The following is a 23,899-nucleotide window of genomic DNA, read 5'->3' on the forward strand; positions in this document are numbered from 1 at the left end:
CGGGGGGGTTCTGTGGGCGCGCAGCGCACTGCTGCCGCGGAGAAGGGGTGGATTTGAAGAACTCCCTCCCACGTCCAAGTGGGCTTTTACAAATCCCTCCATTGAAGTGGGCTTAATTCTCAAGTCCGCTCCTCTCCTTCCAATGGATCCTTCACAATCCGCTTTGCACATAAACACCCACATTGGAGTTCTACTCCAATAAGTTTGCTTCTATACGTCTCTCTAAAGTGTATTTATGCGTAATTGATAAACTGCGGGAGGGGGTTACTGCTGAATGAGTGGAATACGTTGCTGGTGAGGTGCATGAAAATCTGCTGCTCTGGATGCTTGTTAGCGAGCGAGTGTGAAATTGCCTCCGGGTGCCTCCTTCCCAACGAAAGATGGTCCAAGCACAACACAACTACATGAGGCATTTTCAGTAAGATGTGTTGAAAAGTGCACGCCGGGTCAGATGCATGCAGATTCAAGAGGATTCGTGTCCAGGACCATAATTTCAAAGCACTAAATAAAATGTTCACAGATCTCATTCACTAATTCTTCCATCAGAACGCTGGAATTAAGGTGCCGATAACCTGCATGTAGGTGTTGGTAGTGGGCGTGGCCATGTTTGTGTACATGGGGTATTTAAAGCATAGAGAATGGAGGGAAAGAGAGGAGATGGACGCTGCACTAGACCTGGGCGTGTCACGTGTTGGCATCATCGGGTTTACATCGTCCAGAATGAGGAGGTAGGGTGTGTGTCAGAGCTGTCAATCATGTCTACAGGCTCCTCCCCTTTTAAAACTTTGTTTATAAAAGCATCATTAAATTTCATCTAATGGGTAGTCAGAAATAATTCCCCTTCTCCAACATACAGATGACCAGCAGGCAGCTACTTCTTGTTTCTATCTGGCTATTTCTGTAAATCCAGAGGACATGCATGCTGTGACATTACTGAACACCACGCCTTCTATGGGTTCTATTCTCCTGTGGACCCACTTTCAAGCTGAGGACACAGCAGCTGGAAAGCTTTTAAGATTGCCCTGAAAACCACGAGCTGGGAGAAGCTGCCCATAAACCACAGCTGCCTCATCAAACATTAAAGATGCGCGGCCCTAAACGCCCGGTGCCGGTATCCATGTCAGAATACAGGAACGGTGGTGCACGCAAAGATATTAGGAGTCAAATCTCAGCAAGCGTACGTCGCCTCGCAGGGCAGCCCTCCACGCTGCCTTTCACGTAGTATTCGTATGTGTGTGTGAGTACACAACACATGCTCTCTAATTGCTCAGTTGCACTTGAGTGAATTCGTGACAGGTGCCGTACCCCAGACATCCTCTCAGTCTCCCCGGGCCTTTCCCCCCTCTTCTTTATATTTGGTTAAATAAGGCAGGGCCAAGAGTGCAATGAGGGGAGGGGGCGTAGCGCAGTTATGGCTCCAAATACAGAGTGAGCAATTTACAATTCCCAATCTTAAACAGGGAGTCATGCTGGATGGGCTGATGAGCTTCATTTTCTCCTTCTGCTGCTGTCATCCAGACTGCTAAACAATAGCAGCAGCGGCAGCAACAGCAGCTCTCCCTCTCTCAGCCAGCCGCGCCCACACACATAGTGAGACATGTTTACACACATGCATAGCTGCGCACACACAATCACGTACATACGTGCAAACATATGCATATATGCACAGACATGTACTTACTGGGACATGCATGCTTACTGATACACATGGCCATGCATACACTGACACATGGACACATGCATGCACACACACATATTTATATATATATGTGTGTGTGTGTGTGTGTGTGTGTGTGTGTGTATATATATATATTATGGCAAGCCAAACAGGAAATAAATAATATATATATATTGACAGGGAACTGAATATATGGAATGAAACCCAAATATATGGAATGAAACACGAATATATGGAATGAAATTCTGAATATATGGAATGAAAGTCTGAATATATGGAAGGAAATCCGAATATATGGAATGAAAGTCTGAATATATGGAATGAAAGTCTGAATATATGGAATGAAAGTCTGAATATATGGAATGAAATTCTGAATATATGGAATGAAAGTCTGAATATATGGAATGAAATCTGACGTCACCAAGCCATTGGTGCCATTTTGAGAATGTTAGTTCGGTAAACAGGTGAATTGTTCCTCACACGAGTGATTCTGCACCAAACCCAGTGGCAGCAGTTTTAAGCACAGACGACATAATAAACGCTCTGGCTAATGCTTGCAGTAACACTTCTAACAATTCTACCAGCATGGAGATTTATTTTATGTTTCACCGTGGAAGACTTAATGCAGCGACAGTAGCTGCTTATTCATCAAGCACCCGCAATGGCCTAAACAGGCGAGCTTCCCACCGCCATTCCTACCTACAACCTCCGTAAACAGGGAGGAATTACAGGGCAAACTAACTTCAGCATTTTAAATCCGATATACCAGCGCTGCCTGATCCCAGCGCGCCATGCAACATTTAGATTCAGGCTGCACACAAAGTTTATTCTATTCTATTTTATACATGAATGTAATCTGCACTTTTTAAAGTTAGCAGAACCTTTGTGTCTTAAATTAAACACGCTAAATCGCGCTGTAATTTGTATAAAATCGTCCCTGTGGCTGATTGTGGTCTATAGTGAGGTGAGTTTATGATGAACCCGGTGTAGCTGGTACAGATTTTACAGGTTAAAACGGCGCCGGAGATACTCGCACAGGCAGCGGCGAGTGTAAAATAGAATAAACTTTGTGTGTGCAGCCTGAATCTAAACGTTGCATGGCACGCTGGGATCGGGCAGCGCTGGTATATCGGATTTAAAATGCTGAAGTTAGTTTGCCCTGTAATTCCTCCCTGTTTACGGAGGTTGTAGGTAGGAATGGCGGTGGGAAGCTCGCCTGTTTCGGCCAGTGCGGGTGCTTGATGAATAAGCAGCTACTGTCGCTGCATTACGTGCATATATATATATATGCATATACACACATGCAAATATACTCACTGAGGGAGATTTGTGGGATTTGAACCTAGTTCATAGGTTTATAGACAGGTGCTTTACCCACTGGGCTACTACCACCAGATTTGTGTGAAACACACACATGCATACATGCATACACTGAGACGTATGCATACACTGAGATGTATACATACACGCTTATTGACACACATGCACATACACAGTGTCATGATCCGGTCCGGGAGGGGTTACTCCGGTCCGGGATCCGTCAGTCATGTGTAATGTTCCCTAATCGTTTTCACCTGTGTCTAATGTATAAATGTATGTTTATAATGTATGTTTACCGTGTCCCGTTCTTTACTCATTAAACCCTGGTTTCCTGACGTCGTGTGAATGCGTCCTTCTTCCTCGTCTTCCTCATCATCATCATCTCCATTCACCTGCCTCGTCATGCCACCATGGTTGTGACACACACGCTTACAGAGACAGGCATGCACACACAAAGATGCATTCTCACGTATGCACAACGGCACAACTTTCTCTTTAAAAAGAAAAACAGCACAGCAGATGTGACTTTGTTCATCGGTGACACACCCACACTGCTGCAAAAGTCCATAAAATACTTGTGCCACGCAAGGGAGGCCCAGCCCGGCACTTCCAACTGCTAAACACGGGGAGAAATTGGAGGCGCGCTTGTGTTTCGTGTGTCATGTTTCTTTTATCGGATTTGAAATGATAAACATTCCGCTGCACTTTTGCTCTATAGCGTTGCTCAGCAGGGCTCCTTTAAGCAAATGTTGCAGTTAAAAAGAGGAAGCTGAGTGCAAAGTTAAAAAACGATCGCAGGCATTCACTGCACGGCCAGCGCGCCGTAATTGGTCCCATGCGGCTATTACGGTAAAAACACTCATTGACCAGGTCCTCTGAAATCAGTGCTGTGTCTATAATAATAATATAAAAAAACAGTCCTAGTTTTCAATTACGAGCGGTGAAACTACAGCGGTGCGGCCTGAGGAAACCACCAGTTATAATTCACCAGATTTCCGATAGGAACCATGAAACGGGACCGCGCTAAGCTGCCTCACCATGCCGTCAGCGGCCCTCAACGGCGGCGCTCAAGCAAGGTGGGAGGAGCCTCTCCTCACACTTCACAGCATGACAACCCTTCATCGCGCCCAACGTGAAGAGTCGGAGAGAATCTGCCCAGTGCTGGCAACGTATCGCTTTCATTTCTTACGACCGCTGCTTATGGATCGATAGCTTGAGATCCTCGGGGGAACCGCTCTGGCTCCAGACAGAAATAAAACAGCGAGCACTGGGCCGACCTGTGTGTGAACGCCGTGAATAATTCATCCTCCATGCCCGCACTGCTGAGACCCTAAGTAGCATTTTTTGAGGGGACCAGAAAATTAGATTCCTCTACCCTGTTAGAAACATAACCTCATACAGCAACACACACACTCGCTCAGTGATAGACACACACACACACATACACACACAGGGCTGAAATGCATGCTTCTGGATGCTATTAAAGAATGTGATCAAACGCGGCTTTGCACAATTTATTAACCGCCTACCTACCACGCATGGGTCATTTCGAGCAATTTCCAGCCCTCTTTCATTTTGGAGAAACAAAGAGCTGTGAGGGCATCAGTGTGAAAGAGAGGTGGGACCAATTAAGCCTGGTGACAGTCCCTTTTGTTATAGACTGGCTAAAAGCTAGGCTGGCGTGATTTACACATTCAGGTCTTCCGAAAGCGCCCCCCCCGGGATTGCTGAGATTGTTCTGATCATGTCGGTCTGGCCGAGCAGCACAGCTTTCTGTGTAGGACAGCAGTTCACTAACTGTTCCATGTCAAGGCCGACCGAAAAGCATGACCATGGAGCCAGAGCCCCTTTAGAAACCATTCAATATTTTTTAGAAATCAATTATGCCCAGTTGGCAGTAAGTAGGTAGATGCTAGATTATTTTCTGGGAAAGCACACGCAATAAATAAACTAATAAAGATGAAAATTGGTCGATGCAAAAAGATTTCAGTGCTGCATTGTTATAAATTAAATGCATGTATATATATTTTTTAAATGCCAAAAAGCAATTTCCTTCCTCTTTCCTTCTCTCTGCGTTTCGAATAGACTGCAATAATAATTTAAACAGATGATAAAATGGATATCCACAGCTACATCACGCCAGTCAGTCACCTCCTACCAGCCTACTGATACACCGCACATTTGCAAAGGGGCCCGGCGAGCAGTGTTCATCAAGGGGACCTCAGTGGCACCTTCTGGTTACGGGGCCGCTTCCTGAACCGCTAGGCCAACACTGCCCCTTTTTTACCCATCAGGGTCCGGTCTTACACGGTTCACGTCAGAGCGCTGATGCAAAGAGGAATTTTTTGTTGTCATTTTTGGGGCGAGCCCTTCTCCTGTTGCTTGCCCTTGGCTCCTTGCCTCCTTCCTCGTGCCATTAGAATGCAAAAGTGTAGGGCTGTTCAGAAATGTCCTTGGTTTTCCAAGAAAATAGAAAGAAAATAGAAAGAAAAGTGAAAAAACACCATTGGCAAAGTTTAAAAGAATGATTTGCTGATGGACTAGATACTTTAGGAGTGTGAAGAGTATCTGGTTTTTATTGCTTCTAAAATCATTAAATAGGATTCTATTTCTATTAATAAATGAAGCCTTTACAGAAACGAACACAGCACCACTGCATTGGAACTCGTGACCAGTAGTTTCTGATAAAGTTCATCTTTGCATGCTTTCCACCCATTTGATGACTTTTTAATGGCCCGAACAAGGACATTCGTAAATGACCCTAAGCTTAATATGTGTTGGTGTCCATCCCTCACCGGATATTATATCACTTCCTGTCCCCCCATCTATGACTGAGTGTGGTGGCTTCGCGAACACGAAAGTGGGTGTGTGACAGAGTCCGCGTTGTGACTCGGCCGTTTAGGAGTGGACTGTGGACTGTGGATGGGGAACTCTCTCTCTCTCTCTCTCTCTGCCTCCCAGCTGTCTCCTCTCCGTCATTCAGGAGATAAGCATCAGTCGGCCCACTCCAGTGACACGGCCACTTCCTCCCGCAGTCAGCAGATTACGTTTTAGAGGCTGACAGCTTGTTATCACTCAAGATGGCAGGAGGGCTTCATCTCTTGTTCTCCCTCTCCGCGGAGGCCTCGCGTACCCGGCCACCTTTGAGAGCGTCTTGCTCGGGGATTATCCCGATCCCCGGCGCTGCAGTGCGCCATTGTCTCCGGAGGGAGGCCGAGGGGTCACGTCTGACCTCGCCGGCCGAGGTGGATTTACGAGACCCGTGTACGGACGCATGGAGCATCAAGCATACCGCTTTACCTGCCGTATAAAGCTTGATTTGTGGCCCACCGCGTTCTACGGTATGGAACAACGCGAAACCATCTCCAATTAAAATGTCCTGCTGTTGTTTTTTTCCATGAATAATTCTGCATGTTCTTCTCCTCTTCCTCCTTCTCCCTCGTCACCGTTCTTACTCCGGCATCGCTCGGCGGCGGCGAAAGGTGCTTATGTAAGACATCTCTCACGCTCGGCTGTCTCCAGCCTGCTGGGAGATGCCGGCTACGGCGCCACGCCCAAGCGTGCCGACGACGGGCTCTGTGACAGGACGGGAACTCTGATGGCGGCTCTGCGTGACCAGCGGATGCCGCTTCGCCTCCAAATGGCGGTTTTTCTCCCTCTCCTCACTCTTCTCTCGCACTGCAGCCGTTGCGGAGGAGAAGCGCACAATCCGCTCTGCAACCTGCTGGAAGGCCGTTCATAGCCAATCCAGCGCAGGTGAATCGGCGCTCCCCGTGTGGCCGAATATAACTGGCCGTCGGGCGGAAACGACGCCCGGAATCCTGTCATGTTCAATAAGCGGAACGTTTCTCTCTGTAATCCCTCCAGATGCGACAGGGTTGGTTACTTCACCGTCGCACCTGGCTGTAGGATCGCTGTATTGATCGCTGCCCATGTTAGCTCCACTGAGGCTGCAGTCACGCACACGGGTTCACTGGCCTGATGATGAACGTGGTTAAACAGATCATTTATTGTGTTTTAATCTTTACAGATGCGGTGAAGACCTTGGTGGTAGGAGCTTTTTTTTGCATTGGAAAAAATGACGACAATCTGAACAATTGGCTTTGTGAACTTTAACAATCAGTCTGATTTGTAGAAATATTGACAATAAAAGCTTTTCTACAAGCACTATGCAACCAGAACTGGAGGATAGTGACTCAACAACTAAACTTAATTGTAAAAAATGCTTTGATTTACACCGCTTTAAGTGGTGGCCTAGCGGTTAAGGAAGCCTAGCGGTTAATCAAAAGGTTGGCGGTTCGAATCCCGATCCGCCAAGGTCCCACTAAGGTGTCACTGAGCAAAGCACTGTCCCCACACACTGCTCCCCGGGCACCTGTCATGGTGCCCACTGCTCACTCAGGGTGACGGGTTAAATGCAGAGGACACGTTTCACTGTGTGCACCGGTGCTGTGCTGCTGTGTATCACATGTGACAATCACTTCACTTTATCACCTTTACTAGGACGCAGAAGGGTTGGACTTGGGATGAAATGGAGAAGGTCATGAGGTCTGATTACGTCAAACTGACCCTGTTCCAGAGTGATGGACCATCAGGATAAGAAGGAGGTCAGGGTCATGGGGGGGCGTCTCTTCAACTATGTCAGGTCTGACCACATTTATCCATCATTGCATCTTCTCGCTGACACGGGTATATCTCAAAATGACAACAGCAGTCGTGCCCTGACCTTAACCCTACAGAAAACCTTCGGGAGGCGGCGTGCTTCAACACAAGATCTTGGTGAAAAATGCAAGAAAAAAAACAACAACTCAGGACTTGAAAGGAGCACAACTTTGCTTATCGTTTCTTATCGGAACAATGCGAATCACGGCTATAGGCGATTCCAGCCAGTACGTAAGATAACAGTGGAGCAGTGGCTGAGATCACATCCTGCACCATGGCGATAGTAGCCTGATAAGACAGAGAGACTGACCCACTGATACGTCTCCTCCTCCTCCTCCTCCTCTCCACTTCCTGTCAGTTTGGTGCACCATGGCAACCGTCCAGTGCCTGTGCGCAGTGTTTCATCCTGCACTGAAAGGCTGTGGCGCATCTCCCCGTCCTTCACCCTCCTACAGACTCCAGCGTGTATGAACTGATGCGCCTGAGCTCTTCGGTGGAGGTGGCTGTTATGCGTTTCCGTAGGTGACGTGAAAAGAGGCGGGGTGACCGGGAGGGAAGAGCCCTCGGGTGTTTTGTGTGCGATTCCCATCATCCCCCTCAGCGTTAACAGGGCATCACATTTTCCACGTTTTGTCAATTTTCCACTTATGCCAAAATTGATTACATTTTTTCCCCTCAGAATTCGACATACAACAACCATTAATAACATGAAATAATGGAGAAATCAAATGAATTTAAGTATTTACAGCCTTTGCAATGAAACTCAGAATTGAGCTCAGGTGCTAATCTTTCCCCTGATCATCCTTGAGATGTTTCTGCAGCTTAATTGTAGTCCACCAATGGAAAAAAAACTGTTGACTGGACATGATTTGGAAAGACACGCCACCTGTCTACATACCGTCCCACAGTTGACAGTTCATGTCAGAGCACAAACCAAGCTGGAGTCAAAGGAATTGTCTGTAGACCTCCGAGACAATCTGGGGAAGGAACCTTCTAGAAGGGCAACCATCAGAGATTTTAAAATGGCCTCTCCAACGCTTCCCATCCAACCTGATGGAGCTTGAGAGGCGCTGCAAAGTGGATCGGGCCAAACTGGCCAAGGATCGGTGCATCATATTCAAAAAGACCTGAGGCCATAATTGCAGCCAAAGGTGCATCGACAAAGTACTGAGTAAAAGCTGCGAATACTCATGTACATGTGTAAATTTGGCAAAATGTTGTCATTACGCGGGGTTGTGTGTACAATTCTGAGGAAGAATATTAATCCATTTAAATCCATTTTGGAGTAAGGCTGTAAAATAAAAGTGAGGACAAATGCTTGGGGGAGGGGGTGGAGGATGGATTTGGATGGCGGCCGTCGGCCTGAGGGACGCTAGAGCATCTTCCTCAGCGTGGGGCAGATTGGACGAGGCCAGCGGCGCTAGGCGCGGGAGCTCCGCTTCAAAAGGGGCTTTTCAAAGGGCCGCCTCCCAGCTGGATCCGCCCGCCAGTCCCGCCCGCGTCCTCTTTTCATTCTTTGCGCAACCCGGCACTGGCCCTCTGGGCCCTCGGCACCCACGCTGGGGTCATCTCAGACACGGCCCACCCCGACCAGGTCACCGCGCCTGTATGACGGGCAGAGATGATCCTTTTATTTCACCTCTGCAGATGGCGGAGAGGGGGAGATCAGAACGTCCCCCGCTGCCTCCCACCGTCCTCCAGCTCTCTGTTAAATAATCTCTGGCCGTTTTCATGCTGCATCTTGAAAGAACTTTTTATTCGGTGGCTCGGAAGGTGACACCGGATCAGATGAGGGCTTTTTTTTTTTCTTTCAGTCTGTGAGACCACAAATGGTATGAAGGAGAGTTATTGTGACTTTAGAAATTAGACCAGCCCGTCGCCACGTGATTCGATGCCGATTGTTTCAGGTTCACCCCCCCCGTCTGATCTGATGTGATGGAGCCGTTAATATGATTAACACAACATTACTGTCCATGTTGTGATGGATGAATAGATGGACGAAGCAAGAGCACAGAAATGAGGCCAGTGAATTACCGAACAAAAGGTGCTGAGCAACCAAGGTTAGGCATAAAAAAAATGAAAATCCGTTGCTATGGGATCCCTCGCTTTTAATCTGAGTCCAGTTGAACAGAAGCACAGATTTTAGCTCCTGGTTTTTTTTTTTTGAAGACTTCAGAGGTCACACGCCGAATGAAACATTTTGCTCTATGCGGTGAAAACCCTACAGAGCCTGACGATCGTGTCCATGAGATATTTACACAAGATTAGTTCATGATAAGCCATCCGTCTGTCCCGTTCTTTTCTCAAGAATCGTTTTACTTGGGCTGTCTGGGTGAATTAAATGGATTTCGGAAGTCAAAGGTCACTTACGGTGGCCGGCAGATTGCAGGGATGTTAGTGGAACGCAACGTTATTTGCGGGCGAATGGAGAACCGATCATAGCAACGTAATTATTTGCGTTTTGGAGTTCGGACTTTACAAATCCAGGAGTGGGAACGTGGTGGGACCTACTGACAATCCCTACGGAGAAAAAAATCCTACGGAACGTAGCTCAGTGGTCAGGCCAGGAAGCTGAAACACAGGAAACTCCAGATCGGCTCTGAAGCAAGACAAGACAAATAGCCGTTGTTTCATTTCACAGTTCAGGGCTTGACGAGAGGTGGGGGCGTCGGGCGGATGCGCACGGTGGCATTACCGATTCCCCGAGCCCCGGGTCATCGGCACAATTTAATTACATTAAGAGACGGCTAAATTAGACTGTGCAAACAGAGGTGGCTTAAGGGATTACCGGAGCCCTGCGCGGAAAAGATCAAATTCTGCATTCCAGCTGGAAACAATATGCACTGGTCGCCACAGTTACGGGCACCGGCCCGAGCTCGGGAGAAGTGAAAACCCGGACTGGACCTCGGCTCGGCTTTAGATCCACGGTACGATGAAATCTAAACAGTTCCCCGCTCGTGTCACGGCGTGCCGCGCCGGTACCGGGCAGGTGGCTTTCCGGCTCTCCCGCCCGCTCCCGGCGCCAGGCGATGGATCATTAAGATATGTCAGGAGCACTCTGATAGGATTTGTCTTGCATGGTTGTCTTGCCTTTTGTCCAATTTGTGCCATTTTAGAAGTAAACGCGGAATCGGGGTGGATTACACGCTGTGACTAAGGAGCGTCAATATGGTCCCCCTGCATGCAATGATTAGCCGGGACGGAAACAGGATAAAGAGATGGATTAGTTCTGTTCAATTATGGACGGTAACGCGAGAACCCTGCACGGGGGGGGGGCTTCCGGGGACCCAGATCGGTCAAGAGGTATCAGCCGCTGCTCGGCGTCCCTGCCGTGGGTAAATAAAGGTCCCAATCAGTCAGCGGGAGCGCTGCTCCAGATTCCGAGGCCCGGCAGATCTGGGGACAGGGGGCCTGCCGGACTCCGGCGCGGCCGGCCCGGGTTAACGCGAGAGCTCTCACTTCGCCGCAGCCTCGGCTGGGTCTAAGAAAAGACGCCGCTTTTGTGAGCCGTTATCTCGGCTGTTGGAAAGTGCAAGTCTTCACCGTCGGGCCCGAATAAATCGGATGAGCTCTGCAGGGCGCCCTGGCAGATCGACCGTCCTTTAAGCAGGATTGGACCGGAAGAAATAAGCCATCGCGCTCCCTTTTGTTTCTCAAATGCACCCACCAGCGCCAGTGACTTGAGAAACCGCCACAAAGTTTTCGCGGCCGCAACTTGAGGCACTTTATTATCGGAATAATAACGGCGCTCATCTCCAGCCACCACCGAGCTCTTCAGAGTGACGGTATCCCCCAGACCGCCTGAGCAATCAGGGGAATATTAGGGCCCGGAGAGATCCCATTCCCCGTAAGTGCCTCTTATTGATGGAGAGGCTGCCACCGCGCCGGTGACACGTGACAGGCGCCACTCGCCTCCCTCCCTCGCAGTTCTCGCGATCGTCAACCGACGCGAGGATTATTTCTCCATGATACTCCGGTATCTTAACTGGGTCACTGGCAGTAATTGCGTTTCGCTGGCGACTTACGGAAAAAGTGAGTCACCATTTTTGGAGTGTTTTGCATGGCTGGCGGAAGTAAAAATATCTCTTCACGGTGCAAAAGCAACGAGGAGGGCAAAAAAAAAAAACCTTTTAGTGGTTTTACTCTATAATGAAACTTCTGCAGGAGCGTTTTTTTTAAACTGACCTGGGACCTGTTGCTGCACCATCTCGGACAGGTCCTGCAGGTGGACGAAGAGCACCAGCCCCCCGGCCGCGAACAGCAGCAGGAACCAGAAGGAGCAGGGCAGGTTCGCCCTCAGCCGCCTCCTCCGCCGGAGTACGTCCATCACCCTGCACTCCACCCAGGGCATGCTGGGTCGGCCTGGGAGGGTCACCTGCGGAATCATCATCAATATCATATCATCATGATCAGTGCAGATCAGAAATGTTCAAACCTAGTTATCACCAGTCAACAGAGAATCGATCCACTATGGACAATATTGCCAACCAAGTTCTCCCCATTATTTAACAATAAACCCCAGAAATCGCCATGGGCTACACGATATGGGGACAAACCGCCTGTTTTGTTAGGAATTCTTTTAAAGTCCATGACCTTAATGTAACTGATTGATTGAAAGAACCTGATTGATAAGACAATTACTGTACCAGAGATGTAGCGACGGGGCTGTGGAAATGTTTGGAAAATGTTGTGCATATTATTGTACCGCCCCTAATGAGACTGATTGCCAATATTTAGCCGTATGGGACACAGGATAAACTGGGAAAGGCACTTGATGAAAAGTGTGTGTTCGCCACATGACGACTGCACCGCGGTAAATATTTGCTCCTTGATTATACAGTATTGCTGGAATGATTATTGCCTTTCCTGTTGTCATGGAGCATAAAGCCACCCTGGCACGACCACAGATAAAGGGAAGTACGCCAGCGAAGCCAGCCAACGGCGGGGCGCTTTGAATAAATCATTCCGGCGAGCCATATTCACTCCTTCCTCTAGTGTGAAGAGCCCGCCCTGCGATCACGTTCGCATTGGAGCACAGAGCCAGAGGCCCTTGTGTTGAATTGTACATGTTTGGGGGCAGTAAACGTCGCCGTGGCCGCTCGGATGCCAGCCATTCTGCTGTTAACTGCCATTGTTTCTCCTGGAGCAGATTACATTTACATTTACATTTACAGCATTTATCAGACGCCCTTATCCAGAGCGACTTACAATCAGTAGTTACAGGGACAGTCCCCCTGGAGCAACTCAGGGTTAAGTGTCTTGCTCAGGGACACAATGGTAGTAAGTGGGATTCGAACCCGGGTCTTCTGGTTCATAGGCGAGTGTGTTACCCACTAGGCTACTACCACCCTACTAGATTAGACATCAGACCCTGATTCTGACCCCAAAACTCTCACACACACACACACACACACACACACACAGTCAATACACAGCGGCCCACACCAGAACACGCCTCAACACATTGTGTTCATCACCTCCAGCTGGCTTCCATTTTGGGGCGAAACAGTCACAGCACCACACAATGCCGAGCTGTTAACACATCTGCCCGGCGTGAGATCTTACACTTTTACATCCGTCCTGCCACAGATCGCTCCGAACAGCGCTTGGCCTTCAGACTTTCTTCAAAAGCTCAACATGAAATGTGCTCTCTGCTGACAGCGGCTTCATCTGTAATGGAAATATAAAAGAAATGCTGTGCTGCGGTGTTTCATAATGACATATCACTTCACTTTCTCAAAAAAGGTAACGTACCGGGCCGAGATGTACGGGGACGTAGCATCCCCACCACAACAAACAAAACCGTTTCAATCCCTGCAACATGACTAAAAATGATGTTTTAGTGCTAAAAGTGCCTTATGGGAAATTAAAGCTCAATACGACATGAATTTTAAAAACTGGAAGTTGAAACAGTGTTCTTATCTTAAAGTGAAGTGATTGTCATTTGCGACACACAGCAGCACAGCACACGGTGCACACACCAAAATGTGTCCTCTGCTTTTAACCATCACCCATGGTGAGCAGAGCAGTGTGTGGGGACGGTGCTTTGGCTCAGTGGCACCCTCAGTGGCACCTTGGCGGATCAGGACTCAAAACCGGCAACCTTCTGATTACGGGGCCGCTTCCTTAACCGCTAGGCCACCGCTGCCCCTTTCATTATTATTTAATTATGCCATTATTTGGTGGCTCATGAATTAATTCCATCTGTCAGTCTGAGCCCTTAAAGTAAGTGGACTGAACCGTCAAAATTCTGGCCTGAACAGCATCACCTCGTCGGAACCCTCGTTCCTGTGGGACTGGATCAGCACCGCCGGCGGTGGGACAGCGACTCGCCAACAGGACAGGACCCGGACAAACAGTGATAAGGCGACAAGAAAAGCGCCGCTGGTCCCGGTTCGGGTTCGAAGAAGTGGAACAAGGTTTTCACCTTAAACTGGACGCAACAGTCCTTCTTCCAGCAAGGACGCCATTCTCGCAGGAACCAACTCATATGCGTCAAGAATCGCATTTTCACGGCGTCATAATCTGACCCTTGTTCTAAGGTGAGGTAAGGAGGAAAAACTCTAATTCAGACGAATTTGGACTCAGTATGAGAGGACCAACCCCGATTCCAACCTCCAAAACACTCTTTATATTCGATATCTATCCGAAAAGCCAGTAGATGAACCCCTGAAAGAACGTAGCAGGAGAAGAAAAATGATTCGTTTACCCATTTTCGCCAGAAAACGAATGCAAAAGAATGTCGTCAGGAAAGTCGAAAGCCACTGGAACTCTAGTCCTGTCTAACCAAAACCGAACGTCAGTTTACATGTGAAACGCCAAGCGGACCTCCAGCCAGATTTCCTCCAGCCGGCAGGTAACGCCGCAAGGCAAACCAGACCGGGGCCGCGATTTTTTGTGGTAGTAATTGATGTTTTAATGATTATTATTTAGACATGGTGTAGTTAGGACTCAAAAGATTCGGTTCATTGGATACCTCAGATTCATGACTCATGAGTTATTTAATGGATCTGGATGATTCTTGAATCTAGTGTGTGTTATCAGTGTTGAAGTTGTCATAGGCAAGCCCCCATGTGTTACTTCACCCTGCAGGCAGGGAAACGCCTGCAAATTACATACGTTTTATTTTCTCACTTAAGAAGGGAGGGGGAAGCATTTACCATGCGGCGTTGCTGACGGGAGGGGCGTGTTTTTAAGGAAGTGTGTTCCGTGTGTTTGGAGATGGAAAATGCATGATGCGAGGAAAAACCATAATTGTTGCCCTCACTACCTGAACCACGTCCAGTTTCACCTTCTCAGCATCTGTTTTCACATCACTAATTTACATTTACATTTACAGCATTTACCAGACGCCCTTATCCAGAGCGTCTTACAATCAGTAGTTACAGGAACAGTCCCCCCCTGGAGACCCTCAGGGTTAAGTGTCTTGCTTGGGGACATGATGGTAGTAAGTGGGGCTTGAACCTGGGTCTTCTGGTTCACAGGCGAGTGTGTTACACACTAGCCTACTAACACCCCTGCATTTACCGTGTGAGTTTGTGTAAAATGATAGAAATGATAAAGCCAGAAGCTCTGAAGAACCACACACTGCGGTTCAAAGTAGAAATAAACAACCAATAGACACAGAGCAGCTGTGAAGCAGCTGTGGAACCACGATGGAGGAGAGGTTTATTATGAGGAGAGTGGTTATTAGTTGATTGTAGTGATTTAATTCAACCCATGTTACCCGTGACAACATGAGGAAGGTGATTGCTGGAGGAAGAGACGGGCGTTCCTCAGCTGGGCTTTTTTAGATATTGTAAAGTCTTTAGAATGTAAAACACCCTAAACAGCAGAAGGTAGCTGCTTGTGGCAGATATAGTACGATGTTAGAATGCAGAATGTTTTGCTGCATGGTGCAGAATTCTATTAGTTCTGTTTATTGGTATTCAAGCAAAGGCCAAATTTCATTAACGACCGGGAGCTCATTAATGAACGTGTCGCATCATGAGCTGTCAATTAATTCAGAGACCTTATTGAACGATGAAATTGAGGCAAAAGGAGCTATAAACAGCAACACCGCCGGCCTTGCGAAATCCGCCGCCTTTATCCTCAGACGGACACAGAGGGCATTGTGGGTAAGAGTCTGCAGCAATACAAAATGCAACAAAAAGCCGGGGAACAATGCGGCGTTGTGGCTCCAGTAGCTGCTCCGCCCGACGTTTTATCTGCCGCCTTGTCATTCCAGCCCCTCAGCATGGTGACAGGCGTGCAGCGCCGCTGAAAGATTCCCGCCCAAATACGATACAACAACTTAAAAGAGCTGCAAAAGATTTTTGCATGCCGCATGCTGGAAACTGTCATTTTGAAGATCTTATTGATAAATCTCAAGCTTTTCCTCCTTTTCCTGGAGAATATAACCCTCCAGACTGACTGACTCCCTTGGGGATTCAGAGACCCAAATGCTGGTAGTGCTGAAGGTACTTTAACAGGGTGTAATGTTGTGCATTATACAATTTCTCATATCATCATAAGCAGGATGATAATGCACAATGAGCTGTTTAATGCACAGATGCACAACTGCACTGCAAAGCCACTGTTCCATTTATTCTTGTTCAGTCAAAGAGTACTGCAACCAGGTCAACATGCAGCATCATAGACTGATTGTCAGTTTAATTTTTTACATTAGGAATCCTTTAATGATCGATCGTAGCTAATATTTCACTCAATTAGGAGACACAGAATAAATAATGACCCATTAAATAATTACTACAAATGACCATATTCACAATACTCATATTTATTAGCTGCATTGGTTGCTTGGTTAACTTGTTCACGTATAAGGCATTTCTATATATTCATAATATCATAATAAAGGGATATAAAGGGAAGGACTGCTGAGTGTTGAGAACCAAGACACATCCAAACACACACACACACACACACACACAGTTTGATATTTATTATGCATTCAGTTTGCCCACAGGGGTTAAGGTCACTTACAGTGTCACAAACATGAGCTGCTTTTCCCATGAAGCATGCGGCCGAGGGAAAGGCAAGTCCTACACTCCGGCAGCCAAGGTTCTTCAAAGAACGCTACGCACACAAGTCATGGCTGCGCAGGTTGCCATAGAGATGTCGCATGGCACCGAAGGGGCAAGTGGCTTGCCACAGTATCACCGGAGTCTTGGGGGACATGTTGCACGGCACGGACGGTGGGTTATTATACCTGGGGGATCCTGGTTTATCTACCAGTCCCTCCAGGACAGCAGTCTGAACATTTCTCCTTGACTAGAGACATGTATAGGGACTATGGGATATGGTATAATTGTGTTGTTTATGTAGAGGGCGATTCATGAGCTCCAGGACTGAACAAAAGCACTTCAATTCCAGTGAAATATAATATAACATAATATAATAATCACATAATAACATAATAATCACCTCTAACAATCGGGGTGAAGGGAGTAAGAGATGAGAGGGATCCCTCGCTTTAGCACACTTAGTGGGAGGAATGAAGATGTTCTTAAAAGATGTTCTGATGGGCTGGTCAGTGTCTCTCACACTCCTCGGTGAGAACCACCACCCACACAAACCGGGTCCTCTACCTTCCCATCTACTCTGCGGGTCTGCAGGCTGAATGGCACGGCTAGGGGACATGTTGTTTTTCAGAGCTTGGCCTTTCAGGAGAAACATTATTTCATGAAGAACAAGGGACAGAGAATAGAGAAAAAGCAGAGCATGAACTAAACTAGAGCCGACCTGACCCGACATGTAAAGCTCTCTTTGCATTGGTAAGAGGGAAAGGAAATGTACGGTGCAATGAGCGAATTTATACATCATTTTAATGCATCACCTGATGAAAGAGGCAAAGAATTGCAAATTGAATTAACCATTTCCTTAGAAAAATAGCATTTAAACAAACATTTTACCAATCATAAAAATATAGATACTATAGACCAGAAGTTTATGTTTGCTGACCGATCACACCACGATTTCCGCACGAGGTCGAGCAGAGCCGAGCCTGACTACCAAAACCAACGGGTCAGGTTTTACAGCTCCAAACCGATTAAAAGAAGGAAAAAATCAGCATACAAATAATATGCAAAAGCACTAGCATCGTTTGATCAAAGCAGACGTACGTCAGGTGAGCTGCCAATTAACGGCCGTTTCCGTGGCACGTGCCGCCCCGTTCATACGATACTGTACGTCTACCTGCAACCTTGCCAGCGGTGATCCTGACATTCATCTCTCTGAACACCTCGTTCCCGCTTTATCCTCCCCCCGCCTGTGCAAGTCTGTCTGTCATCACTTCTCTCTCAAGATTGAGTTATTCAGACTTGTTTTTTTTAAACTTCCATTCAACTTTTTGCCCTTGAAACATTTTGGAGCCAAAACTGGGGCAGCGTTTAAAATTCCAGCAAAATACGATGTTTTTTTTAGTGACGTTGAATAGGGACTGTGTGACGCCTCTTCAGGTCTAGCGCCTCTGCTGGCTGGCTGCGGTTTTACAGTTTCAGCACCACCAAATCACCAGTGTTAGTGTGACCTGATGGTCGTGTCGTACTTTTAAGCTGTGTGTCTGGAGGAGAGAAATGGTCGGGGCTGTACCTGCTGTTAAATGCACTTTTCCATTTTCATTCACGGTCAAGAGACCGAACCTGACAGGGCAGGAGCGGATGTGAGCTCTCTGTCCCTGGGTCAGTGTTGGATAAAGCTGTTCATTTCCACACAAACAAGGCAGCATTAAAGGGGAGGGAGTCCCGAGGCCCTGGTTCTCCATTGTGTCCAGGAAAGAATTACGCAATCCATATTCAATAAAATAATGGCAGCACACGAACATAATAATCTTAATTAGACTTTAATTAAATTTCTTTCACAGCCCCATTTAATCTGGTGGTGTAATGCGAGTCTCTGCCGCTGATCACACGGCCCGGCGGTTCATTCCCCTTCTTTCTGCGCGTGGACTGACGCAGATGGAGCCCTCGTACGTACGGCAGATGTTGTTCAGAACGCGCGTCCTTCGCCGAAAGATGAAGGAACTGCATCCAAAGCCAATTATCAAACAAGGCCAAAGACATGGAGTTGCGTCCTGCGAGGGGGAAACGCTTTCTTTGATGCTTTGTTTTGTTCTGTTGTGCCGTGATAGAAGCCACAAGGACCTAATGAACTCACGATGCATAATGCAGCAGCAAATCCGAAAGGATTCTGGTACCTGCGGTGCGTCACGCTCACTGGGTGTCTGTAAATGGCTGTCTCAGACGTCCAACAGAACAAATTGGCCAAGAATATTGACGATTGCCGCACAGAAAACTGACAAGTGGGACGTAAGTATTAGAATAAAATTTCATGCAGATATTCTGCTCATGGCCAATTAACCATATGAAATGATGGGCTCCATTATTACGGCTCCACTCACCAACCACATTCAGACTTCTTCTATTTGTTTTGTACACTATCTATTAATATACATCATATAAGAGCCTAAATAACAAAAGCGCTAAAAGGATTTAAAAAAAATAATTCCATGACAGTGCCATACTCCTGGTGACCAGTAGAGGAAACCTATTATTATTATTTTTGACTGAAACCTGGAAGCGTTAGTATTCCCCTTATAATAAAACCATAAACAATAACTTGCATCATATGAAAGTGAAGGCAAAGTGATTGTCGTTGGGATTCAAGCACAGCACACGGTGACACAATGAAATGTGTCCTCTGCATTTCACCAGCTGTAAAAAGAATAGTTCACCTGCTTGTCTGTGGTGTAATTCACAAACCAATCGTCGCCTGTCAATCGAGTGTAAACCAGTCAATAAATAGATTTCCCTCTGGTCCATGTATACCAGGACAAGGACATTAGCCAGATTAAATGGCCAAGTTGGACAGTTTTTTCATTAAAGCGTGCATTGAAGTGCCCTGAATGACAGACTAGACTTATTTCTGTAGAAACCTTCCATGACCGTGTGAACCTACTTAAGTTCTAACAATCTACAATCCTGTGGTTTTCAGCCTAATTAAGATTTATTTAAGACTGAATATGTGAAATTAACCGTTTAAAGTGAAGTGAAAGTGATGTGATTGTCATTGCGAAACACTGCAGCACAGTACACAATGACACAACGAAATGTGTCCTCTGTATTTAACCATCACCCTTGGTGAGCAGTGGGTGCCATGACAGGCGCCCGGAGAGCAGTGTGTGGGGACGGGACCTTTATCAAGGGGACCTCAGCTTGATATTCTGATTATGGGGCAGCTTCCTTAACCACTAGGCCACCGCTTATAAATTTAGGACTTAAATGGGATTGCACAGGGATCACATTCACACTTTTTTTTTTTTATTCCATTTTTCGCTTTGTTTAATATCTCTGGTTTATTAGAAATCTGTATTTTTGAATGAAAACAGATACCACAGATCACACTTTTTTTTTTATAGAAAAGTCACTTTAATGAACTCTTAAATTGATAGAGTGTAATTTCTTTATGAGCTCTTCTTAAATAAATGTGCCACAATCGTGCATGAGAATTGTCTGGACAAGATACGGCTGGGTGTCTGGCGTTGCCGCGGATTAGCATGACAGATGGGGAAAAGCTCACGAAGAATCAATACCTCGGTCGACGTATCAAAGTCTCTCTCAAACAGAATGTGGACAAACAAGCAAACGCCTCCCCAGTCTGCTGTGGACGGGGCTTTTTCACTTCAGCAAGCTCCTTATTCTTGGTATTTATGATATGCTGATATGCATTAGGGCTATATTAGGTACTATTTTGAATTCCTACAGGATGCACAGATCCAGTCTGTTGTATTTTAAACCTCTCGACAGACCAAATTAGCCTTTACATTATTTAGTATTTCTTTCTTTAAAGGATAATTTGAAGGTTGGGAAAACAGAGGGGAAAGCAACACACGGTGTAATCGACAATGCCGGGGCAAAAGCAACGGCTGTGGTGTTAAAGTGCACGGATCCTGGGGGGGGGTGCAGAAGGAGCGAGAAGAATGTCAAGCGTCAGAGGAAGCAAGTCTGGCATTCCGATTCAGACGGTGTCCACACCCCGACGTGACGGGATTCTCACTCCTGCTTTTTTATGGAGCAATCTGGCACGTTGACAGGCCCGACGCCTGGCTTTATAACAAAGCGCGGGAACAAGTGTATGGACCTTCGACCTGGGATTACTGGACTAGATTGGATGCCCTTGACCCGTCTGGCCGAGCACACACTCATTTTCTGCTGCGCTGATTACAGCTCTTCACAGATCAGTTTCTTATTTTGGCTTCCCTTCCAGGTGGAAATAAAAGCTAATCGGACCAATCAAGGGCGATCGTAGGCCGGACAAACTCGAGCATTTTAACAGGAAACAGTACGCTTCAAGCGAAAATTGAGGCCAACTTTAATTCAAGTTAAATTCCCTACAGCAAACACCCATTATTCCATATAAAGGAAGAATTTATATAATCAATATAAATAATAATGCTGAAAAGTTGTATGTAAGTTATGTATGTAATGTATAAAATATTGTATTGTAACATTACATGGAAATGTCCTGATGGTGCCATGACGGTGGCTGTTGCTCTCCACATTAATCGACTGTAATGAAACGTGATTGCGTGAACGCGCTGAATCCAATTTCCCTTCCTTTATGAATGATTCTGTTGATGATGGCACGTGCAGACGCTCCGTGTGAACGTGGCATTTCCAGGCTGATATAAATAGTCTCCGAGTCGCAGCCGGCCCGCGGATTCCTAAATGATGAACCGCTGGACCCCGGCCCGTCCAATCGCGAGACGCCACGAGTCGGGAACGACGCTGCTGCTGCTTTCAGGACGGGAAGTGTGTGAGAGGGCAAGGTTAAGGACGGTCCTCACAAACTAGCATTCTTCGCTCTGTAAGAAGGCACATCCTTTTGTGCTTTTCATAACAGGAATGAAATGAACTATATATCGAAAGGATGAACAGTGGTTATTATTTATTGGACATGGTAATAGATTGGAAACCTTTGCAGCTCTGAGGTTTTAAAATCCAGTGGACCAGCAGAAGCACGAGAACGATTCTAGAATTATCCGCAATTCAGGACAATTCTGATGCTGTCTTCATCAACTGGTGATAAGATCACATGCAAACTCATGCAGTCATGATCATAACAGCTTTATTAAACTGTCACGTGCACGTTAGAATTTGACCTCTTTCACTGTAATGAACATCCTACTCTGATTTACGATTGTCACACTTAGATGACAATCAGGACGTTCACAAAACAAGTGATGAATCCCAAAAATGAAAAAACAATTAGCACAAGCGCTGAGCTACACGACTGTCACGTACGGTGTGAGGATGGACACTGGCATGGGATCTTGCGTCATAAAGAGATTAAGAAAAGAAATATGATGCAGCGGCAGCATTGGTCCAAAATTTGAGCTTAGAGTTTAACCACACAATAACTTCTAAAATGTAAAGTTTTTCCAGTGAGTCATATTCTCTTGACGGGTTAGACGACTGTTTGATTGGCATCCTGTGGTCTTAGAAACACTATTTTAACAGCAGATATTGAGAATTCCATTTCCTATTTGCATTTAATTGATTTCCTGTGGGGATGTAAGTGGGCTTAATGCGTCTCTAGATAAGCCGCGGGAACGGACGGGTGTTAAAATGCAGACGGAGTCTGAATTCGCTTCCACGCATTCACCTTTAAAAAAATAAAAAAATCTTTCTCCTTAATGTTCCCTGTGGCCCATCATCGTTTCTGCACCCTTTTTCTCGGGCTCATGTTTGAGCTCCAATTTAAAAGTGTCTCGTTTTCCCGTACATTTCAACTGACCAGATCCAGGAGACGTTAACAGGACGTTTCTCTACGCAGGATTTAAAAAATACAACTTATTGGTCATTGGGTCTACTGAGGCTACTTGGAGTGCATTTCCAGGACACTGCATAGGAAACAGGAAAAGGGAAATTACGTTTAAGGCCTTCCTCGGGTGATTTGGGTACAGTATGCCGTTTTAGAATGTTTCTTTTCCTGGTTATGTTTTTATCTCACTTCATTGCAGAAAGGCCGTCTTATTCCGCTCATAATAGCGCACAGACCTGCCACTAATGGAGGTGCTCGAAGAAAAGACCCCATTCCAAAAGCTCCTTTGTGTGCTTTTCAAATGGTGCTTCTGTTCTCCGCGCTTCTCTAAGGAGATGCACGCCGCCATCCAAGCAGCTGAAGGCCGCGAACCTCCAGGACTTCCGTACCATCGTTTACGTAGGTCGCCGGATCTCCTGGATGTGTACAGGAACTCACGTCGTACCGACTGTTGCGCATCTGCCCGTGTGAAGTGACATTGGCAGCGATATGAGGTGTAATTGGGACGTCGGATCATCTGCTCCTCTCGTGAGGATTTCGGACGAGTTTAACATTCTGGGAACTCTTTTTTTTTTTTTTTTTTTTTTCTCCATTTCAGGGAAGAACGCGTTCCGGATCGTTTTCCACCACTGCCAGCATTCACGGTCCGGATCTACTCGGGCTGAAAGGTCACGAGCCTTTGATGATGTGCTGATCTCAGCTGCTACAGATAATAAATTCAGGCCGGGGACATCGGGGTCCGCCGGCGCAGTTTAAACAATTACAGCGTGTTTTGTTCTGCCTGCAGATGCTCGGAACCGCGGGTTATTGCCGTTTCTTACTCCCTGGCGGAACATTCCGTTTAATTGTTTTGAAAAATGAAACAGTGGAATTTGTGAAGCGTCTGTGATTTAATGATCGCTGCACGCTTGGCAGTGAAAATAATAATATCAGTGAGGTGAGATGTTTGAAGGTGAATTCTGCAGGGGGTCCCGTCTCCTCTTCCTCTATAGGACGGCCGTCTCTGGCTGTGCGTCTCTTGGAACAGAGAGTGGGGGGTTTGGACGGACTTCTTGTTGTCGCAACAGTAAATCTTGTTATCAGTGGAAGGTCTAAGTAAAAGGAGAAGCTGTCACAAGTGCCATTGACCTAGAGGATGATAAATGAAATTTAATCTGTGCTTGGAATTTATGTAAATAAATATCAAAAGCTGACATTATTATATTATTTATACTCCCCATGCAAATACTGTCACTGTCAAATAAGGAAGCACCCCTAGAAAGAGCTGTTTGGCTATGAATTAAGAGGTCAATTAAGCAAGATAATACATTTATTTATATATTTATTATTTATAATATTTATTATTAAATTATATTCATATATATATATATATATATATATATATATATATATTCATATATATATATATATATATATATA

The 23,899-nt window shown here is 46.4% G+C and overlaps 1 protein-coding gene across 1 annotated transcript in view; it reads right to left on the minus strand.

Annotated features, from left to right (window-relative positions):
• LOC114773136 (carbohydrate sulfotransferase 8-like) overlaps nucleotides 1–12,034 on the minus strand; it is a 77,020-nt gene extending 64,986 nt beyond the window's left edge. Inside the window, exon 1 of the mRNA XM_028965667.1 lies at nucleotides 11,846–12,034. Coding sequence (XP_028821500.1) covers nucleotides 11,846–12,011 — 166 coding nt within the window. The 5' untranslated portion in view covers nucleotides 12,012–12,034. The remainder of the gene's footprint in view (nucleotides 1–11,845) is intronic.
• Between the last annotated feature and the right edge of the window lie 11,865 nt (nucleotides 12,035–23,899).

The sequence above is a fragment of the Denticeps clupeoides genome, unplaced genomic scaffold (assembly GCF_900700375.1).
Source record: "Denticeps clupeoides unplaced genomic scaffold, fDenClu1.1, whole genome shotgun sequence".
In the NCBI taxonomy this organism is placed as follows: domain Eukaryota; kingdom Metazoa; phylum Chordata; class Actinopteri; order Clupeiformes; family Denticipitidae; genus Denticeps; species Denticeps clupeoides.